The 22,633-nt window shown below is 49.7% G+C and overlaps 1 protein-coding gene across 1 annotated transcript in view; it reads right to left on the bottom strand.

The window, feature by feature from the left end:
• The window catches only part of HIVEP3 (HIVEP zinc finger 3), a 57,427-nt gene that overhangs the window by 15,201 nt on the left and 19,593 nt on the right, over window positions 1-22,633 (bottom strand). Inside the window, exon 3 of the mRNA XM_062508869.1 lies at window positions 2,746-2,921. Coding sequence (XP_062364853.1) covers window positions 2,746-2,921 — 176 coding nt within the window. The remainder of the gene's footprint in view (window positions 1-2,745; window positions 2,922-22,633) is intronic.

Raw genomic sequence — 22,633 nt, 5'->3', positions numbered from 1 at the left:
TTTTCTTCATTTCCTTCCTGCCCAGAAAACAATGCAGAAGCTGCTGAACCTCCTTTAAAGACCCACTTGGAGGCCACAGCCACACAGCTCCACCGCAGTGGAGGGAGAGACACCTCATTAAAGAGGCACCTTTAGATCTGCTCCAGAAACACCAAATCAAACAAATCTCTACAAACCAAAGTTCCAAGGCTGTTGTTCCCATCAGCTAAGTGAGCACACACACACACACAAATATATATATATAAATCTCGTGGATTTGCTTTAAAATAATAATAATAATAAAAAAAAGCTTCCCTGCAGTTCTGTAAGCCAAAGGAACAGCTTTACTTCCAGTGACAGAAAGGCACAAAAAGCAGAAAATTACTGAATAAAGGGAAATATTTATAGCATTTTCTGTTGCAAAAGTTTTCCCAGTTCTTGGAACATGGACATGGATTTTCTAGAGTGGAAGGGGTGAGGTACATTTTAACCAGATAAAGGTCCTCATTAAAAATAAAAATAATAAAATGTCATTTAACTTCTTCCAGCCTACTCGAGAGTTTAGAACATTAGATCATGCTGGAGAGATCTACCCCAGCCAAAACGAAGCCAGCTCCACAGACCTTCCCCCTGGAGCTGAAGCTGAAGGCTAAAATTATCTCTGGAAAGCTGATTTCTAAAAAAGCTCCATGTTTGTGCAAGTGCAGCCTGGCAGGAGGGAGAGCTGCAGCTTCTGCATTCCTGGGGCTGCCAAACCCCCCCCCCCCCCCACCAGACCAGGGAGGAGCCAGGGCCCAGACAAACCCCCCAAAAATGAGCTGGGGAACACCAGTTCTGCAAAGCCCCCGCTCCACCAGGTCACTCTTGTTATGAGCAAGAGTTTGAAATTGCTTAAAAAAAATCACCGGCAGGGGCACAAGCAAAAAAATGGATTTTCCTCCTGCCCTTGGTGGTGATTTTTTAAGCAATCTCAAACTCATATTGGTAATAACTCTCCATCACCAGCTGATGCTTTAATCAATGCACACAGGGCTTCTCCCCCACCCTTCCAGAGCTCCTTGTGCCCCCCAAGCAGCTTTTCTCCCATTTCTGGGCAGTCTGAGCTCACCCCAGGGCTCTGCCCGTCACCCCCTCCCAGCAAAGAGCCATTTTCATGCAATTCCAAGTCACCATCATGCAACTGTTTATCCACAGATCCCCGATCCAGGAAAGTTCTGCCCATTCCATGCATCCATAGGCAAAGGGAAACTTTGCCACTCAAATCCCAACAGAGTGTTGATGATTTCTGTTCTGTGGAAGGAAGCATCTCCATGCTTCCTTGCCCATGGCAAGCGGAAGAAGGGAAGTGTCTGTTTGCAATGTGCAGCCAGAGCTGACAGATCGTGGCCTTCAAGGGAGCAGAGATGAAGAGCAAAGCAGCCAGAGAGGTGGTGGAGAGGATGGTTTGATGCCATCACCCTGGGCAAGAGCCCTACAGAAGCATGGTGGGAGTGAGGTGAGGTGATGGGAGAGGCTGAGCGGGTTCAGCTCTCCAAGGGAAACCTCGGAACAGAGTCAAAGCAAGAGGGGACGAGAAAGGAAATGAATCAGAAACAGCTCCAGGATGGGAGGGAGAGAGGAAGAACCATCGCTGGGATGTGCAGCATGAGAATCTGGCCTCAAACCCGGCATCACTTCCCGTTCTCCCCCAGTGCCAGTGACCAGCAGCACGTCACCGAGAAATCCCCACCAGCCTTCCCAGCAAAGGCACCAGCTCCAGGCACCGCCCGCTCTGCTCACTGCCCTTGTCCTCCTGTGTCCCCTCGGGGCCAGCACACGTGTCACAGAGCACGGGGTGCCCCTCCCCACACCCACACTGCGTGTGACACCGGGTCCTTCTGGGGCACTGAACCCTCCCACTGTGTCACCCTCTGAGACTGATGGAGCTACAGACAATGGGTGTTTCAGAACATCCTGACCTGGAAGGGACCCACAAGGATCACAGAGTCCAACTCCTGCATGGGACAGCCCCAAAAAAACCCCCATGTGCCCAAAAGCACTGTCCAAAGGCTTCCTGAACTCACAGATCTCTGTCAAGCTGTAACCAAGAATCTGAACCCCACGCTTGCTGCCACCAGAGATTTGTCCAACCCACGGTGCCAGACCCCTGCAAGAAGTTAAAGGCACCTGGGCTCCTCTGGGACATTTGGGAAGTCCCATTCCCCATTTCTCTTGGAATAGACATTTTGTTTTGCACGAGGTTCGCAGGCTCTGCCAGCGCTCGCTCACACCCTCCCTGAGGCCATGGCAGAGAACACCCGGTGGCATTGATGGCTCATGTCCTGGGATGGAGGCCTTCAGGGAAAAGGTCCCCTGAGGTGATACAGAGAATGTGGAAGCCACATGCAACTGCAGAGGATGAGAATGGGCCGATCTGGAGAGCACCAGCAGGAAAAGCCACCCAGAGCCTGGATCCAGGGGCTCAGCCAGGAGCCTGGAGCTCCTGCCCTCACTCTGGGGTGGTTTTGTTCAGAAAGCCCTGCCAGGGAAGCTGCATTTCAGGATTTTTCCCTTGGAGAAGCACAAAGGATGGCAGGGTCGCTCTGCTGCAGCCTGGCTTAACGCAGAGCTGAAAACACCAACCAATTTCCAACTCCCTCATCCCCCTCCCTCCAACTCCGGGGCTCGGGCAGCCCCTGCAATGCCTTCCCTCGCCCTTTGCCAGTGCCCCCAGCAGGCTGGCAGAGCCACGGCAGAGCAGAGGAGCTGGAGCTGGCTGTGGCTTACCTTTGGTTTTAAAAGCAAAGTTACAGTACTTGCAGACGTACGGCCTGACGTCTGTGTGCGTGCGAATGTGTTTCTTCAGCATGCTGGGTTTCTTGCAGCGAATTCCACACTCCTCACAAACATACTTCCCTCTTCCACGGCCTCGCACATACACATACTCTTCGTTTGATTTGTACCTATGAGCAACAGGTGGCGTGATAAAGGGGAAAAAAAAAAAAAAAAAAAAAAAAGAAGATTCCCACCTCAACAGAAGAAGTCACAACTTTGCTGGGTTAGTTCAGCACGTTATTGACACTACAGGTCTTGGTTGCTGTTTGGTAGCTCGGGGTAATTAGACTAAACGCAAATGATCACCCAAAGCTCGTGCCCAGATGCCTCCAGATGCCCGATTCCTGTGCTGGGACGTTCTCATGTGCTGCATCTGCTGCTCTGTGCACACCCAAGCTGAGCTAAGTCAAGGGGGGAACCCCCCTGTGCTGATGTCCCCCCTCCTCAAACACAAACAGAGGCACCCAGGCCAGTCTGGACAGGGTTTGTCCCGGGCCAGCCCAGCTGCCTCTCGGTCCCTGCTGTTTCAAACATGCCCAGTCTGTGTCTGCAGGGTGCTGGGAAAACACATCCCAGCCAAACCTCCTGGGACACGACCTCCCACCCTGGGGCTGCAGCGAGACCACCTGAGACCTCACTGATGTCACAACCCCCCATGATCCCTGCACAGCCTGAACGAGACACCAGAATGGACACAAAGAGAAGAAAACATCCACTTTTCTAATAAATAAATCCTGCTACCACTAAATGTAAACTCTGCAGACTCCAGGCTCTTTTATCTTTGGCACAGGATCACGATTTAGGTTTACCCAAGAGAATGAGATTGGTCATCCTTCCTTCCCATTATATATTTTATTTTCTGTCCAGGCATTAGTGCATGGGGAAGGCTGCAGTATAGGGGGTTGAAAAACCCTTGTAAGACTGAGACAAATCTTTCAGCCTCCTGCTGCTCAGCAAATGAAGTCTGCAATTTCCTGTACTTGCAGCACAAGAAGAATAAGGTAACATGAAATTGCTCCCCTCAGATCTTAAAGAGGCCAAATTTTTGAAGCATGGCACTTCTTGCAAGTCATTTTTCTACCCAGGAGGAATTAAGTCTGGTCTTCAGAAATCTCCAAACATCCACCCTGGAAAAATAAGGCTGTCTAAAGCCTCTTAATAGGAGATCCAAAGGCATCCAACACCATCAGTCAGGTTTTAGTATCTTCCCAGTGAAGCCTATTCCAGACCAGAAGGGTAAGAAAACAGCAGCCAGACTGAGGAGACTTGAACAGAAACAGCTGCACTGGAATAGATTGAGCACTTCAGTAAGTAAATGTATAAAAAATACTCAAATTTGTGTATTTATAATGTAGAAAAACAGGGGTCACTTAAAACTGAGTAAAAAACCACACAAAGACCCCAAATCCAGGCCAGAACTGACAGGATGGGAATGACACAGACTGCACCCATGGAAACACTTCCCAGCTGCCTCCAGGGTGGAGTTAGAAGTGTGAGTCCCCCTGGGACTCCTGGCTCTCCCACACACTTTGTTCCTTTTCCTCAGGAAGATCCACACAGGTCCAGGGGGGTGTTTGGGGGAGCTGAAGCTGAAAGTCAGGATGATTCCCCCTGGGTGCAGGAAGTGAGCTGGGACTAAACCTAAACCCTTCCCATGCTGCCAGTCCTGCCTGAGCCCCTTGGCTCTGTACTCGGGTGCTCGGAGGGGGATGAGCTGCTCCTGAGTTAAGCGGGGGGAGTTCACAGGTTCAGATTTGGACACAGATTAGAGAAAAAAAGAGGAAAGCTGGGTGTTTAGACAGCCCCAGTCTGCACCAGCAGCATAAACCAGGTTTTGGTGTCCAAGAGCTGCGTGTGGGGGGACAGTCTGTGTTTCTGTCCTTCAGCATCAGCAGGAGTTCTCTAGATCATCACCAAATACTTTATTTTATTTATATTTCAGTCACAGCAATGCCACCCATCGAAACCCATCATCACATCATCAAAGTTCTCATTATCTGAGAGGGGACTGAGCTGGTGTCTGGAGAGCTCCCACAGTGCCCCAGTCTCCACCCCAGTATGCCCAGTTATCTCCACTCACCCTAAAGGATTCCAGGGAAAACGTTTGTTAGGGATGGTTGATGTCCCTTCTTTGTTCAATGTTCAGGTATCAGAAGGAGTAAAAGGAATCAGGAATTCTGATTTTTTTCTGTTCAGGTTTGTACTGCAGGCTTCCCTCTGCCTGCTTCCTGCCTGTCAGTGTGCTTTTAAAACCTGGGACTGCTCCTTTATCAGCCTTGTACTTGCACTGCCCTTAATCACACCCTTCCATGGCAATGTTTTTGTGTCCCTTCCTCAGCCTCATCAAAGCCATCGGGGCTGCATTAAAAGGGACATGTGATTTAATCTGGAATTAGGCATTTCACTTTATCTGACACAGATATTCCCCCACAGCTCTCCCAGTCCATGTGAAAAACAGGCAGGGAGAGGGGAGAAAGAGGAAAAGCAAGTCAGTCTCAAGGAATCCCAAACCAAAGAGGAAGAAAGCAGGAGGTGCCAGTGCCATAGCCCAGAGAATGCTCTGCAGACGCCATCTGCCTGCTCTGAGGGCTGCCATAGATTTATGGACATCATTTCTTCAACGTGATCCCGCTTTCCCTGCTCCTATGCCCGTATGATTTTTGCATCAGGAAGACAAATCAGCCACAGCTCACTCCGTGTGAAGATTTACCTGGACACAGAACCTTCCCCGCTCCACAAGGTTTGCTGCAAGCAGATCCCGTGGATGGCCACAGCTGGGGTTTGTGTCAGCAAATCTGGGCTTCTCTTCCAGAACTGTGGGATTCATAATCCCATCGTTAGCAGCTCCCAGCCCCGGCAGTGCCACACTCCCCTCAAAGCCGGAATCATTTGGACACGAGGGGTTAATGGGCATTACAAGCCCAGACTCTGATTTAAGGAACAGTCCTTTCAAACAGATTCAAAGAAATCAAAATTCAGCTATTCGATGCATTTTTGAAAGGTTCTTTGGTGTGTCCTGCTGGCAAATTCTGGGCCAGCACTGCAAACCCTTCTCAGAGCAGGAGGAGCTGACCCAGCCTCGGCAGTGCTGGTGTCACCCCCGGCATCCCAGAGACCTGATGGCCCCAGAATGGCCCCAAAATCACTGTCAGGAGGCACAGGAAACCCAACAATGGGAAAACACAAACCTGCAGAAAGCTTTGTCTCAGCTCCTTCCCTTCAGCTGAAACCCAAACCCGTGAAGCATTTATTCCTTTGCAGCCTGGAGGAGGTTTAGTTCTCAGTATCTGCTGCTACAAATTCCTGACCATCCTTTTTAGCCACAAACACTTCTCTTTTTTTCCCATCAGCGTTATGAGCCACATCCAAAATCTCCATGTGGCTGGAAACCACAGGATAAAACCTTGGACAGCCAGGAGGGAAGGATGTTTAGTGGTTGGCAGGCAGGCAGGCAGAGCAGGTTTTGTGGGGGACTCATTGCTCACAGCTGGGCTGAATCACCCCTTCCCTCCTGCTTCCTTTTCCCTTTTTTTTTTTTTTAATTCCACCAGGATTTTACCTTGCCCTGCAAAGGCTTTGCTGATGTGACCTTGCTGGTCACAGTGGTTACATTTTAATTATTAAGGCGGACAGCTTAATTCTGTGAATTTTCATGATTTGAAGCTCAATGCTGTATCTGTGAAGACCCCTGGAAATTTTCACAGCAACTGAAGAAGTATTTCCTCGACTGGTTTTGACATTTGATCAAGTCCCTTGTTTGCTTTTTGGATGCAGAGGAACAGGAATGGGATATCTGATCCCTGTCCTGAGCTGCTGGCTTTGCTTCCCTGTCAAGTGAACCGAGTCAGGCTCCAGAGCTGTTGCCTTCAGTGTCAGATTTTGGGTTTATCGATGGCACATTTCATCTGTCACCAGGCTGCCCACTCCTCTGGTGTGCCTAAATCCTTGAGAGGTTCCTGACAGCCTGCTCTGGGATTAACTGATCTCATTTACGCTTTCTGTCTCCTGTAAAATCTGCCAGATCGCGGATGAACATGCAAGTACCACAGCGCCACTAATTACTGATCATTAACTGCCTTCCTGCCAACTCCCTGATACAAGATGAGCGCTCTGAACCTGAGCGTGCAGCAGAATTCCTCAGCCTTTCCCACGGAACCCCTGAGGATGACCACACACAGGCGTGTCCTCGAGGCCAGACAGTCACTGGGCCACGTCCTTTGGCTCGTGCCAAGCTCCAGCAGAGGGATTCCTTTACAAACACACAGCAGACAATGGCATTTGCAGGTTTCTGAAAGCACCACGAACCGCTCCAGCATCCCAAATTTCCAGACAGGGATCTTGCACCGAGACAAACAAAGCACTTCCAGAGAAGCACAATGAAGCTGGGTATGGATCTGGGAGGAGCTGACACAGAAATCTCATTTTCCCTGGCTGGGATAATGGATCCTTGCAGACAGAACCTGCCAATCTCCAGTGAAACTGCAGGAGAGGCTGGGAGCTGGGTGAGCCCCAGCCTTCCTGGACTCCTGGGTTTTCCCTCCTGAAGGATCTCCAGCCTTCCTGGACTCCTGTGCCCTTCAGGATGGCTTCCCAAGGGGTTCTGACAACTTAAAATCTGCCCTCAGGGAGCCCAAGGTGGCAGCTCTGCTGTCCCCTCTCCTTCTGCACTGTGACTGCAAAATCCAGCAAGAAACCTTAAATCCATGAATAAATGGGATAAATGCATCCTGCTCACTTCCTTTCTGTGGGAATTCAAGCACAGGTGGGAGGAGGATGAAGAATTTTATGGCACTAAAAATAGAAATCAAACAAACAAAAAAAAAGCACAACAACAACAAAATTATCACCCAGGCCTAAGTGACCCTTTCTGCTTTTTATCCTGTCCCTGGTGGGTCCCCACAGCTCAGACTCTACCTAAGGCAATTTTCCACATTTCTTTGAGTGGAAAACAATAAAGTGGGAGTGTCCCCACAGTGCCCTCCTTGTGCCCACAGCTCTGCCAGCACGACCTCGGTGGCACTGGGGCTGAGTGGGACATGCCAGCTCCTCTGCAGCACAGCCAGGGGTGCCCAAGGCACTGCCCAAAAACAGATCAGTGATTTTCCACCTTCCCTACAAAATGTGGGCACTGGCAGAGTCCCCATTTCAGTAGAAAACCAAAACCCCAAAGGAATTGCTACCTGGAGCACTGGGAGCAGGCAGAACACCAGGACAGGGGCAGGGCAGTGCCACCAAATCCAAGGAAATTTCTCATGATGCGATCCCATCACTGTGTTCAGATTTTTGGGGTTTTTTTGCCCCCACTTCAAAATCTAAATGGTGCCAGCAAAGCAGAAAAACTGGGAGGGGAAACAAGGTGTGTGGTGAAGGAGGTGGATGGGGAGGTGAATCTGGGAGCAAAGCACACAAAAAGTGAATGATTGTGCTGAAGGACAGGCAGGGAAAGGTCCAGGGATGGGGTGACGGTCTGGAAAAGTGCATGGGATGGTCGGGATGGGGAGACATTTTTTATGGACAGTTATCCTGAGGGCTGCAGAGAGAAGCCAAGGAGTGGAAAATTTCATCCAGAGATGGACAATGTCCTCAAGGAGGTGTGCTCTGCACAAATGTAAGGATTTAATTCAGCCTTTAAAGCACCTCCTTGGACACTGCCTGCTGCTGTGAAGCCACACACTGACACCTGCCACACACAGAGCTGCCTCCAGAGGCGGTGAAATCACAGGAAACATCCACCAGCAACCCAAATCCACACAAGGAGCTTCTCCTGGGGTAAAAACACAAAAAGAGAACAACTTTTAATGGTACTTCTCCATGTTGATTTGGAGGAGCATTGTGGGCTGCAGGGATGGGAGGATCTGTGAGTGCAGGAACTGCTCCAGAGCAGCTGTGCCTGATCCCTGATCCCTGATCTCTGATCCTGTGCCTGATTCCTGATCCTTCATCCTGTGCCCGATTCCTGATCCTGTGCCTGATTCCTGATCCTTCATCCTGTGCCTGATTCCTGATCCCTGATCCTGTGCCTGATTCCTGATCCCTGATCCCTGATCCTGTGCCTGATCCTTCATCCTGTGCCTGATCCCTGACCCCTGATCTTTGATCCTGTGCCTGATTCCTGATCCTGTGCCTGATTCCTGATCCTTCATCCTGTGCCTGATTCCTGATCCTAATCCCTGATCCTGTCCCTGACCCCTGATCCTGTCCCTGACCCCTGATCCTGTGCCTGATCCCTGATCCTGGAGCTGCCCCTGCAGGAGCCTGGGGTGTCCAGGAGGGACCCTGAGTGCAAGGAGCCCAAGCAGAGGCAGTGCAGTCCCAGCACGGGCTGGGTGTGGATGGAGAGGTCCAAAAGCAGAGCAGGTCCATCCTCCTCCTGTCACTGTTCTGCAGGACTGCTTCACTTTGGGGCTGTGGCATCTTCTGCTCTCACAGAGGTGGAATTACAGCTCTGCTCATTAGGGCTGCTCCATCCTCCCCGTGCTGTAATCAGTTAATTGTCACTACAAACCACTGCACACGCACAAAACACAAACAGCAAACCTGGGGCTGGTGGCTCAGATGCAATTAGAGGGGGAAGCAGGGAGGAGAAGTGGAAGTGCAGAGCAGGGTGAGAGGATTTCAGTGCAATGTGAGCACGGTGTCCCTGCCAGGTGCTCAGCTTTAGCCACCAGAGCGTGAAGAAATGGGGTTGCACTGATTGTGTGCATGCACTAATTAGTCCCTGCTGGGCTTCCCCCCATTAAATCCAATTTTAAAAGCAGACAGGAGACGCAGGAGCTTCCCCAGTCTCTGTTGGAAGACTGGGCTGAGTGTCCCTATCCCCAGATGATGCCACACAACAACCAAAGAGCCACAAAACCCAACTGAACCCAGCCCCTGCAGAGCCCCAAAACCCAAACCCAAACTAAACCCAGCCCCTGCAGAGCCCCAAAACCCAAACTCAAATTAAACCCAGCCCCTGCAGAGCCCCAAAACCCAAACCCAAACCCAAACTAAACCCAGCCCCTGCAGAGCCCCAAAACCCAAACCCAAACTAAACCCAGCCCCTGCAGAGCCCCAAAACCCAAACCCAAATTAAACCCAGCCCCTGCAGAGCCCCAAAACCCAAACCCAAACTAAACCCAGCCCCTGCAATGCCCTGAAACCCAAACTAAACCCAAACTCCTCACCCAGCCCCACAGGGACAGGAGGAGGGAATTAAAAACACAGCAAAGAGCAGTTGCAGGGTTTGCAATGCCAGGGGTGTGATGGTGGGTGCCTCCACCTCTGAAGACACTTTTTGGACCTTTTTTTGGGCCTTTTTTTGAGGATAAATTAAAGCTGCATCACTGCTAATGCAAGGCTGGGGGGTGTTTGCCTCCCCAGCAGCAGTCAGACAGGTTGGACCATGGCACAGGAGTTCATGGGTGAGCACTCACCCAGCCCTGGGCACTGCTCCAGCAGCTCCCCTGAAGATCAAACAGAAACTGAATAAAACACGAGATTAAAAAAGGAAAAAAAAAAAAAAACAACAACAAAAAAACCCCAACCCAACCAGCGACTCATCCAGCTGATTCATAAAACATTCCCAGGGAAAGTCCATCCCAGAAATCCCCAGAGATGACCTGTGCCCCCCCAGGATGGATTGAGCAATTTCCAGGGGGGGACATTAATGCCTGGGGCTGGCACGGCCACTCCTGGCTCTCAGGCAGTTCCTGCTCCCAGCTCTGGCTGGTCCTGCTGCTTTCTTCAATTCCAGGCTGCTCCTGTCCCTCTGTCACTCATCCTGGCTCGGACTCCCAGCCTTATTCCAGGGCTTTATTCCCAGCACTGCCTGCAGGATCTCACTCCAGAGCCTTGTTACACTGAAGAGATCCTAAAATTCCTGAATAATTGTTCTGGATTGAGTTCAGTTATGGAAAGAAACCCACAGGAGGTCCTGGAGCTGCTGCAGGGCTGGAGCCAGGCTGGGAGAGCTGGGGGTGCTCACCTGGAGAGGAGAAGGCTCCAGGGAGAGCTCAGAGCCCCTGGCAGGGCCTGAAGGGGCTCCAGGAGAGCTGGACAGGGACTGGGGACAAGGCATGGAGGGACAGGATGCAGGGAATGCTCTTTAAGCTGATGGGGAATGGGTTTAGATGGAATATGGGGAGGATTTTCTCTCTGTGAAGGTGATGGGATGGAATTCCCAGAGCAGCTGTGGCTGCCCCTGGATCCCTGGCAGTGCCCAAGGCCAGGTTGGACACTGGGGACAGCCTGGGACAGTGGGAGGTGTCCCTGGGGTGGCACTGGGTGGGATTTAAGGTCCCTTCCAACCCCAAGCCATTCCATGATTTTGTGACATTCACACTTCCCAAGCAAGTGCCTCCATCCCCACATTCCCCTGCTCCATGGCCAGGAGCTCCAGGGCCTTTCCCACCTCTCTGTTTTGAACCTGTCCCCAGCCTACTCAAGAACTTATTTCAACACAGCTACAAACATTCAAAGAAATCACCACGATTAGGATTTGGCTTCTGAAATACATAAATTCTCCATTTTTGGGGTGCATTTCTTGATTAAGAACCCCCCATTTTTGCCAAAAATGTCACCTCTTCTCCAGGTTGGACCCATCCCATTTTATCCACCTCCACATTTATTTCAAGCAGCCTTTTTTCCATGCCATTTCCTGACTGATTGATGCTATTAATTAGCATTTTTACACTTACCAACTGCTTCATTTGAGAAGCAGAACTTTCAGTAGCCAAGCAAAACTCCAGTGCTGCCGAGTCAAGGCCATTCCTCACAGGAATCTTGATTTGAGCTGGTTATTCCTCACAGTCTTTAATTAATCCACTCATTAACTGCTGAAATACACCCACTGCAGAATTCACAGACCTGGGATGTAACAGGGCTTCTTGACAGACAGATCCTGGCAGAAAACATCAGATTTCTGGGGTGACACTTGCCCATGACTCCAAGTTTTGGATGAATTTCCATTCCCCCTGCTCTGACTGGGACACACGGAGGATCCTCAGCCCCTCTGGGCTGGCTGGAGGATTTCTTTTTGGAGGATTTCTTCCCAAAGCTGCCTCCCTGACCTGGTTGTGTCCTCCCTGAGCTCTCTGTGGTGCTGTCCCTCCCGAGGGGGCTCTGGTGCTCTCCTTGGAGCAAAGATTAGTTTGTTTTGTTGCTTGTTTTATTTTATTTTATTTTTTATTTTTGTTTTTAATAGTGTTTAGGGTGCAGCATTGGGAAGTTCTGTTTTCAGGCTGGTCCCAACACCAGTCAGGGGGAGCAAGGCTCCATATTCAGCCATAGGACACGGTGAGAAAAAATTTCACTTTGATTGCAGGGAAAAATGTCCCAGAACTGCATTTTCTCTGCTGTCACCACACCTGGCACAAATCTTATTTTCTCCACCCTAAATATCCCAATTATACTTTCACTCCAAAAGTGTGTTTGGGGTGGCACCTGGGGACAGGTGCCACTGCCCCTCTGCTCTTCACTGCCACATCACTCCATTTGAAAACATCAAAAAGCAGAATTTCATCATTTCACTCAAGAAACACCCATGACTGACCCTTCACAGGAGGCTGGGGAGGACATTTCCTGTAATATTCTGTCCAAAATGATATTTAGATTGTTACAACCAATTATTGCCCAACTCTGTGCAATTCTTCTCCTCTCAAGGATCCCTGACCCCCAGTGGAGCTGTCCCATCACTGGAATTACTGGGAGGAAGCAGGGAAAACAAGACTCATTTACTGACTTTTACAAGAAATCTGTGGTGCAGCAGCCGATTTTGTGAGGTCTTTAACACAGAAAATGTATTTTCAACCCAGAAAACATATTTTCAGGGCTCTCTGATTCCAGCAAAGAAATGGAGATGGAGATCAACACCACCTGCTGTTATTCCATGGTTCCCAAACTCATTTCACATCCCAAGAATAACCAACATCACTGGAGAGCTGCTGCACCCAGGGAATGGCAGGGACGGTCCCAGTAATGCCAAGGGATAAAATAAAACAAATTTGCACTTTGAATTGAAAATTACATTAATTAAAAATTAGGACATAGAAAATGGCATTGATTAAAAATTAGGAAATACTGCACAGAAGTTTGTGCACTGAGTGGTCTGACTACAACTTAGATGGTCGTTTAGATTTTGGGGTTAGTGTTGACAAGTTTGGGATGAGGATTTCCAGTGCCTTAAAGGAGCATTAAAAGAGCAGGGAGAGAGAGGTTTTTATAGGACAGGACACAGGGAATGGCTTCCACTGCCACAGGGCAGGGCTGGGTGGGATCTTGGGAAGGAATTGTTCCCTGGCAGGGTGGGCAGGGCTGGGATGGAATTCCCAGAGCAGCTGTGGCTGCCCCTGGATCCCTGGCAGTGCCCAAGGCCAGGTTGGACACTGGGGCTGGAGCAGCCTGGGACAGTGGGAGGTGTCCCTGGGGTGGCACTGGATGAGATTTAAGTCCCTTCCAACCCAAACCATTCCATGATTCTATGTGATGTGGTATTTCCAAATTTCTATTGATTTTTTAGTATCTATAAATGTATGTTATCAGGAAAGTTTCCCAGCCCTGGAAGGGGGATGAGGAGCCTTCTGGCACTCACTGGAGCAGGTGAGACATGAACTGCAGTCAGAGCTCCAGAACATGGCATTGGAATGGAATTTATTTGAATAAGAGTTTATTTTAATAAAATTAGGGACCTGAAGAGCCTTCCACTGACCAAGTGGCCCTGCTCACTGGTGCTGACAAATCCTCCAGGATCCTTGTGTTTCCTCACCAGGGATCCACTTAAATACCCCAAGTACTCTCTGTGACAGAAGGGAATTTCCAGCCCTAATTTGTGTCAAATTTGTAAAGTATTTCCCAAGATGACCCAAAGCATTTCCCTGGCGCTGCTGCCTCACTTAAACAAACTTCAAAAGCTGCAACTCCTTTCTCCCAGGGGTAATCCAGGGGTTTGTGGTCACTCCCAGCTTCCCCTCAGCCTCAGGCAGCTCCAGCAATGTCGACCCTGTTGTTATTAAGGGATGGAATAGCAAACACTGATTTTTCTGTACAAATGAGCCCAGAAGCTGGCTCAGACCAGACCCCTCCTCTGCCTCTGTCTGCTTTGTCACATCCTTTTGTTCCCCTCCAGTCCCACAGAGTTGCTCTTCCTGGAAGTTTTGCAGGCAGATTTTGGCCGGGATGCTCCCAGTGACCTCCTGCCTCTCCCCTCCCACTGCTCCATCAGCCTTGGGAGCTCCACGGGAGGAACCCCTTAGGGCTGATGGAAGGAAGGGAAGAAAACTTCCTGTCCACCAGCACAGGCTGCAGAAACTCTCCTTGGGGATTGTCCCTCTCTGAGAAGGGGCTGAAACCAGCCTGGAGGGGCCCAGGGCTTGGCAAGGGGGTGGATCTGTGTTTATCCCCAGCCTTTTGTTCCTCAGCAACACAGACCCAAACATTTCCCCTCCCAGCAGCTCCAGCCCTGCAGGGAATATTGGATTTCTCCTTCTCCACCGGTGCCAGGAATTCCCATCCATGACCTGAACATCCAAAACCCTGCCTGTTACTCCAAATAACCCAGTCCCCATCCAAGGGCTGGCCCTTGATGCTCTGGAATAACCGCAAGGCCTGGATTTCTGAGGATTTGGGATGTGAACTCGGCATCCTGCACACGATGGAACAACTCCTTCAACACAAACATTTGATTCCCAAACACTTTCACCAGCCAGCCCGGACTGCTCCCCTGCCAGTGCCAGGAGAAGCTCCAGGAGAGGCTCCAGCAGAACCTGGTGGGGAGCAGCAGGACGATTTTCCAGGAGAAATTCCCCTTTGGAATCTCAGGCCCTTCCCTGGGTGCCAGTGGCAGCAGCAGCCCAGCCCTCTGAGGTTTCTGGGGATGTGCAATTCCCGAGGTGCTGGAGCACATCCCTGTCCTCGCTGGCACCATCCTGGCAGTTTCCCACCAGCTGATCCTTCTGGGATCCATCCTTGGCTCTGCTGGAATTCAGATGGGAATCAAACGGTTCCAAGAATCTGACACCTCTCCAAGCACGGCCCAATTCCCCAGGGAAAGCTCCTAAGACGTAATTACAATAATTAATAATGATAGGCTGGGTTTATTTCTACAGCACGGGAGCCAAACAGCCTCTGCCTCTATTGAAATGTGGCAAACAAAACCAAGCTCAGCTGCCCCATCCCTCTTTTCCTGAGGTAGCAAAACTCTACAACAGCACAGGAGAGACAAACTGAGAACCAGCAGCAACAAAAATCCTCAGAAATTACCAAAAAAAAAAAAAAAATCAATTTCTGCTCTGTTCTTGCCCTCATCACCACTGGGTGTTGATGGCTGATGAATTTCTGATCTCCAGATATAAATACCATGGATAGAACTCCCAAAGCCACTGAGGTTATTACAACCCCTCGACACCCCGGAGGATCTGATGGATTGGGCTGGGATTATCACCTCCGAGCAGCCCATCCCATCAACCTTCCTCCTGCTCCCAGCACCCAGGGGCTGGAATTATTAATGAAATTCTGCACCTTGCTCTGGTGGAGACAGAAATGCTCTGAGCCTCAGACACAGCCCAGGCCCTTCCCCATCCCTCAGACTGCATCCAAGACAAACCAATTTGTAGGAACTGACTCAATTATTTCTCATTTCCTGCCTCCTGTCAGAGGCGAGCGAGGAAATGAGGACTGATCCCAGGGAGGCCTGAGGTGCCATCAGTCCCTCTGGACAGCAGCAACTGTTGGATAGATGTTGGAACCCAGAAAGCTGGGAATTTTGGGGATTTTTGAGCTTTCTGTGCTTTCTGACACTGACCCCCAGGAGAACACTGCTTTTGACTCGAGGCCTTGGAGGAGGTTTCCAAATCTGAGTGATGGAGTTAAAGTCACGGGTGTGCAGTTAAGTAGAAATGTGTGATTTCACAGGGTGAAGGGCTCTGGATTTCAGGTTTTTAGAATACAGTAGTGGGTATGGGACAAGATGGAGGGTTTGGGGTGTTGTCTCTCCTTTTCTGCTCCTTCTTCCTTCTCCTTCATGATTTCAGGCAGTTTTTGGTTGGACAGTCAGTGCTGCACTGGGGGTCACAGCAGTTTGGTTATTGGGTCAAAAGTATAAATGATGGAGGTGTTAATTCTCTATTGGACTTTTAGCTGTCAAAGACCTTGGAACCAGCTCCATTCAGCTCCATTTTGCTCCCTGGTAGCTGCAAGTGTTGCAGAACTCTCTGTGCTTTAGATAAGATTTAATAAACAACTGAGCCCAAACATGAGAAATTCATCTCCTTTGTGTTTTCAATCCTGACTCTGAGTGAAGACAGAAGAAAAAACATGAATTAAGTGGTGCAGTTACCACATTTACAGACAGAAAGTTTTGTCCTACCAAATTTCAGACCAGTTCCAGACAGGGGAGAGCTTGCAGGTGAGCTGAAGGGGCTTTGCCCCTCAGGCTCTCCCCTGGACTAAGGGAATGGGGGGTCAAGCCCTACTCATCCTCAGCAGTATAGAGGAAGGACCTGGGTCGTGGAATACCTGGAAACAGGCCCTGGATCATCAGTGCTGCTGGATCCACGAGCACCAGGATGGACTTTCAGTGCTCCTACAGTCCAGCTGTGGGTTCCAGGCCAGGCTGTGGACACGGGAGGGCTGCGGGCAGGGCTGGCCACAAGCTGGGCTCACCCATCCCAGAGGAATCCTTGCTGCAGTTCCTGCCAGGCTGGCACCTCACTCGCTGCCCTGGGAGCCCCTGGGTGACTCTTCCCAATCTGTCCAAAATCCCACATTCCTCAGGACCATCCCCCATCAGCCATGGGGTCTCCAGCCAAGTTCCAACCCCCCCGAGGTTTTCCAGGAGCTCAGCTCTGGGGGTGCCCTTTCCCTCCTGGGAGCTGGAATCACAGCTTCCAGCTCCAGCTGGAATTAGGCTGGGATTTCCCTTGATTTCCTTGATTTCTCTCCATTTCCCTTGATTTTCCACGGTTTCCTTGGGGCAGCCCAGGCAGGGGGAGCTGGACCCTGCTGTTCCCTGCACATCAGCCAGGCAGGGACTGGGGGACTGGGGCAGCTCCAGTCCTGCAGGAAACACCACGGGGGGAAGCGGGGCTGGAGCTCCGTTCTGGGAGGAGAAGGACGATGATGATGACAATGATGATGATGATGACGATGATGTGTGAGGAGCTGAGCAGAGCCAAAGCTCTGGAAACGACCTGCACTTCAACCCCCTCAGCTTTTCACTCGGAACTGAGGAACACTCGATACCACAATTAAGGAGGAATAAAACCTGGAAAACTCATAATGCCATTTTCCCAGGCATTTCCCTGCAACTGAACCTGAAAAAACCCAGCCCAGCTCTGTCTGAGGCAGTTTTTATCTGGTCCATTAACTGAGTGCTGTGCAGAGGGTTCAGTGTATATAATAATATTAATACAATTATTATTAATCACATATCAATATGAATATATTAATATAATAATACACTATATAATAACATAATATTCATCTATATGTATATAGTTATATTAATATAACAATATAGTGTATTAATATAATAGTATAATATTAATAAGCATAACATATTAATATACAGTAACATATTATGTATTATGATATATAACTATACTTAATTATATAGCTAAATAACTAGTTATATATAAAATATTATATATTAATATATCTTAATATATATATCTATATCATATATATAATATGAATCAATTATACATATATATAGCTTTTCATATTATATATTAGAGTTCATAATAATAGAAAAAATAATAACAGAACATAAAAGAATTATAATGGTGATAATAGCAACCATATAACCATATAATTCTAGCCTGTTGTATAGCTATATATGTTGTAACAAGAATTTAAAAATAAGAATAAAAGTAAAAAATAAAAGCAAAATAATAATATTAATAATAATAAGAAGAAGAAGAAGCCAAAATCTCCGACAGGGAAATGTTTTCCTGGGTGCAGGAGCTCAGCAGTTCTCAGGGGCCCAGGAAGGTTCTCCCTGCTCCTGGGGACAGCAGAGCTGGGACATGAGGATGAGGAAGGCAGGGATGCGGTCACACAGGCAGCAGGGAATTCTGTCCTGGGAATGGGAGGAGGAAGAGGAGGAGGAGGAGGAGGAGGAGGAGGAGAGCAGCTCCCAGGGCAGCCATGGAAAATGCCCCCCCAGCTCCCCTGAGGGCTGGAATGATCCCTGCTCGGGAAGTTTCCCGTGGAAACCTCTCAGAGGAGCACACAGAGAGCAGCAGGCGCCGGCGTTTGTGCAGGAGGGGGAGAGTGTGCAAACAGGATGGAAAATAAACCTGGAAGTGCCCTGAGAGCGCTGCCGGTGGCACTGAGGGGCTGTCACTGCATCCCTGCTGAAAGCTGTCCCAGCACAGCAGTTTTTGGTGATTACAGCTGAGTTCCAGGGGATTCACCCCTGCCCCCTCAGATTCCCTTCCCGGGGCAGAACCCCGAGGATAACCCCCAAGGAATGGGAGGAGATCCTGGGCCCCCTTCAAGGTGAGCGACCACCTGGGTGTGGGTCTGGGCAAGTTTGGCTTGCAGAGAAAACCCAGAGGAAGAGGAAGAGAGGAAATAGCCTCAAGTTGTGCCAAGGGAGGTTCGGGCTGGATATTAGGAATGAATTCCTAATGGAAAGAGTTGGACCGGGCTGCCCAGGGCAGTGGTGGAGTCCCCAGCCCTGCAGGGATTTAGAAGCCATCAGTGGTGGCCCTGGCAGTGCCAAGGGGTTGAACTCAATGACCTCAGAGGGATTTTCCAGCCTGACATTCCTGTGATTCTGCAATCAGGGCAGTAAAGACAATTCCCCATGAATTTCAGGAAACCACTTCCTGCACTAACACTTCAGGATATTTCCCTTAAAGAGAAAAAAACCCTGGGACATCTCCCAGCTCCCTGCCCCAAACACCTCCTCACGTATTTCACACTTGCAAAGGAGTCTGTGAGATGCTACCAGGATCTCGCGAGCAATTCTGCTGGGATTAAAATACATCCATTTTGAGCTCCAGAAAGCTACAAACCCAGCATCCTTGGCTATCCTAAAATTGCAGCACTTCTCTCAAGGCAGGGAGGACACACAGGTGCTCCCTCAATGTCCCCATTTGGGACAGGTGGCTTTGATTCAACTCGGAGCAGCAGGAGGCTGCCAGCAACCAGCGGCCCCTGGGGTCACCAGCCCAGCTGGGAATTCCCTGCACGGAGCCAGCGCGACTTGGAGCCATCTGATCCCATCACAAACCCCTGCTCCAGAGGTGACCTCAGCTGCTGGAGGCCCCGGTGGCTCTGGTGTCACGAGTCACCCTCCCTCAGGGAAGGCAGGAAGGCCATTCGGACAAAAATATGCAAAAAATAAACGGCTGCTGTTCCTGCTGCCACGTCCTGTGCTCTGCAGCATTCCTGGCAGGGTGGGAATGGGAGCACCAGGGACTCCTGAAGGAGTCGGGGCAGAGTTAGGAGCTGGTTTAGGCTGATGCTCTTCACTGAAAGGAATAAAACCTCTCCAGGCTCCAGCAGGCAGAGCCAAGGGCGTTTCATGCCGGGATACCCTGGAGAGTTGGGCTGCCAACAGCACCAGGGCCAGCAATTCTCTGCTGGAGAAGCCCAGCTGCAGATCCAGCACTCACAGAAATTCCCAGAGATTGGGAATGCTCTGCTGCAGGTCCAGCACTCACAGAACCTCCCAGAGATCAGGAATTCTCTGCTGCAGATCCAGCACTCACAGAACCTCCCAGAGATCAGGAATTCTCTGCTGGGAAAGCCCAGCTGCAGATCCAGCACTCACAGAACCTCCCAGAGATCAGGAATTCTCTGCTGCAGATCCAGCACTCACAGAACCTCCCAGAGATCAGGAATTCTCTGCTGCAGATCCAGCACTCACAGAACCTCCCAGAGATCAGGAATTCTCTGCTGGAGAAGCCCAGCTGCAGATCCAGCACTCACAGAAATTCCCAGAGATTGGGAATGCTCTGCTGGGAAAGCCCAGCTGCAGATCCAGCACTCACAGAACCTCCCAGAGATCAGGAATTCTCTGCTGGAGAAGCCCAGCTGCAGATCCAGCACTCACAGAAATTCCCAGAGATTGGGAATGCTCTGCTGGGAAAGCCCAGCTGCAGATCCAGCACTCACAGAACCTCCCAGAGATCAGGAATTCTCTGCTGCAGATCCAGCACTCACAGAACCTCCCAGAGATCAGGAATTCTCTGCTGCAGATCCAGCAATCACAGAACATCCCAGAGATTGGGAATTCTCTCCTGGGAAAGCCCAGCTCAGCAAATTCAGCTCAAGGTCCAACACGTGAGGAGCTGAATTCATAATAAATTATTGTAATTAGGAATACTTCTCAGCCAGACTGGCAGCTCTAAATCTCCCAGCCTAGATCAATAATTCTCCTTTATTTGTGACACTGCTCTCACATGCACCTCACTGTGCTTCTCAATACTGAGGGAAAAAGGGAAATATCAACAAACCAACAACAGAGCCACGGAAAAAAAACATCATCCCCTGTACCTTGTGCACGTTAAACACACGGTGCTTGGTGTTAGTGAATCCCTGGGAAAAACCTCATCAGCCTCCAGCCTGAGCTCCCCAGGGCTCCTTTATCTGCTGGATTTCTCACTTCAGCCCCACCTGGGACACCTGGGGGCTCCCCAGTGACCAACCCCAATTCCCTGGCAGCCTCCAGCTCTCCCATCCCACAGCAGCTCTCCTGCCAAGCACAAGGCTGTGTTTTTAGGTCCTTGCTCAGTTGTTCTTTGAGAAAATTTCCTGTTTTATCAACCCCAGGTGGCTGGCATACCCCAGGCCAGGGCTTTGCAGATAACCCCTTGGGCTCTTGGGGTTTTGTGAGGGGACTGAACCACTCACGAGAGCCCTGTGAGTGCTCAGGCTCTTGCAGCCTTAAAAACACCATAATTCTGCCATCAAATAGTTTTTTAAAATAAGAATGTCAAGACACCCACAGACGTTGAAAAGCACTGATTTAAGTGCTGATCTGAAACACATGGGAGAAGTATTTGCTCTCTGGAAGTGCTGCTACTGTGCTGCTCCCACAAGAGCAGCACAAAAACCAGGTTGCTCTGGGGTCTATGAGGAGCCAGAGCATCAAAAATAGAGAAAAATTTATAAAATTCAGCTACATCCATCTGGTTATTCCCTTATATCAAATATACAAAGTTAGGAAGAGAGACAAGGGCACCCAAGCATTCAGAAAGACCTGAAATTTCCAAAAAAACAGATGCCAGGTGAGCATCCCCAGGAGAGTTTGCCAAGACCCTGCCCTTAATCTGCCCCTCTTCCCATTTAAAAATCTTGGAATTCTTCAGTCGTATCTAAAGAGCAGCAAGAACAGCTTATCATCTTATTAAGTCACATTATTGTCATCTATTAAGTCACATTTTCTGTTTGTTTGAGGCTCTAAAGAGCAAGAAACCCGCAGTTACAGCTGGGCTGAATTCATATTTTCAACACAAACACAGGAATTCCTCCCATGGGTCCAAAAAGGGACCCTGGGCCCACTCCCTGCCCATCCCCTTGGCTCTGTGGGACTCCCTGAGCTCCTGGAAATGCCTTTAAACGCCTGCAGTGAGCCACCACAGCTTTCCCCACTGCTCCAGCCTGGAGAAAGCCAGCTGGGCTGGTGCATGCTGGAATCTGGGACTGAGGCTGGCTGCAGGTTTGGGAGGAATCTGCCTGCAACTCATCCACTAAAAAGCAGCTAGAAAAGCTTCACCATAAAAAGAATATTTAAAAAAAAATATGCAGTCCTGCCTCCAAGTTGGATCCTTGGCTCCAGCTATTCCCTGGATTTCTGAGCAGCAGCAGCCTCTGCCCAGCTCCCTCTGTCCCTGCTGGTCTTCACTCCTTGTGCTCCAGGCACATCCCAGCCCTTCCTTCCTTTCCTTCCTTCCCTTCCTCTGTCTCTCCAAGGGATGAAAGCCACAACCTCCAGAGCTCCAGTTCCACCAGCACAGAGCTCACAGCTGCTCCCTTTCCAACTACGAATTGGGAGCAACTGGAAAATGTTCCTCTCCCAGTCCCACTGCTGGATTCTGTCACAGTCCCCACACTAGGCTGAGTCGTGTGCTCGCTGCCAAACTCTGCAGAACAGGAAAACTTCTCCAGAAGTGAAATCCACAATGTGAACTGGGATGGGGGATGGCTTTGTTCCCACTCCAGGAGTCCCTCTCTAGGTGGATCCCGGTCAGTGGATGGATTTTATAGGAAATACATGCCTAAATTCATGTCATTAAAAACAAAAACAAAACCAAAAAACCATGATTTAGCCACATTTTACCCTCAGACCTTTATCATTTTCATCATTCCCAAGAATTCCACATCCCATCTGCCATCCCCAGGACTCTCTAGTAGTCGATACTAAGGAGAACTGAAAACCAGCTACATTTGGGAACATTAAAAAATAACAAAAAACCACCACCATCACCAACAACAACTCTCAAAAAAACCCCCCACCCCAAAACAAACAAACAAAACCCAAAACAAATAAAAACATAAAAATACACCGAACAAGAATCAGAGCAACATCAGCCTTGCACAAAGAACTGTCTCCCCAAAATAATGTTTTCATCATTAGAAAGTGACAGAAAAAGAAGTCCCAGAAGGCAGTTCAGAATGACATTCTCAGAGTCATCTTCCTGCCCTGTTCCCAGTGGAGCACGGATGGTGTCAGGCACTGGGCCCTGGGTCTGTCTGTCGGAACATCAGGTTCCTAATTGATTGCACAGGGCTTGGAATCCATTAAAGGGCTGCCATAAATCCCATCCCTGCACAGCAGAGGCTGCCTGGCTATGCAGATGTTAAGAACTGCCTAATCCTGAGTCAATCTGATAAAAAACGCTTGCCTGCT

Source organism: Cinclus cinclus, chromosome 26 (assembly GCF_963662255.1).
Source record: "Cinclus cinclus chromosome 26, bCinCin1.1, whole genome shotgun sequence".
NCBI lineage: Eukaryota > Metazoa > Chordata > Aves > Passeriformes > Cinclidae > Cinclus > Cinclus cinclus.
The sequence above is the reverse complement of the archived record's forward strand: the minus strand, read 5'-3'. Positions and strand labels throughout refer to the sequence as shown.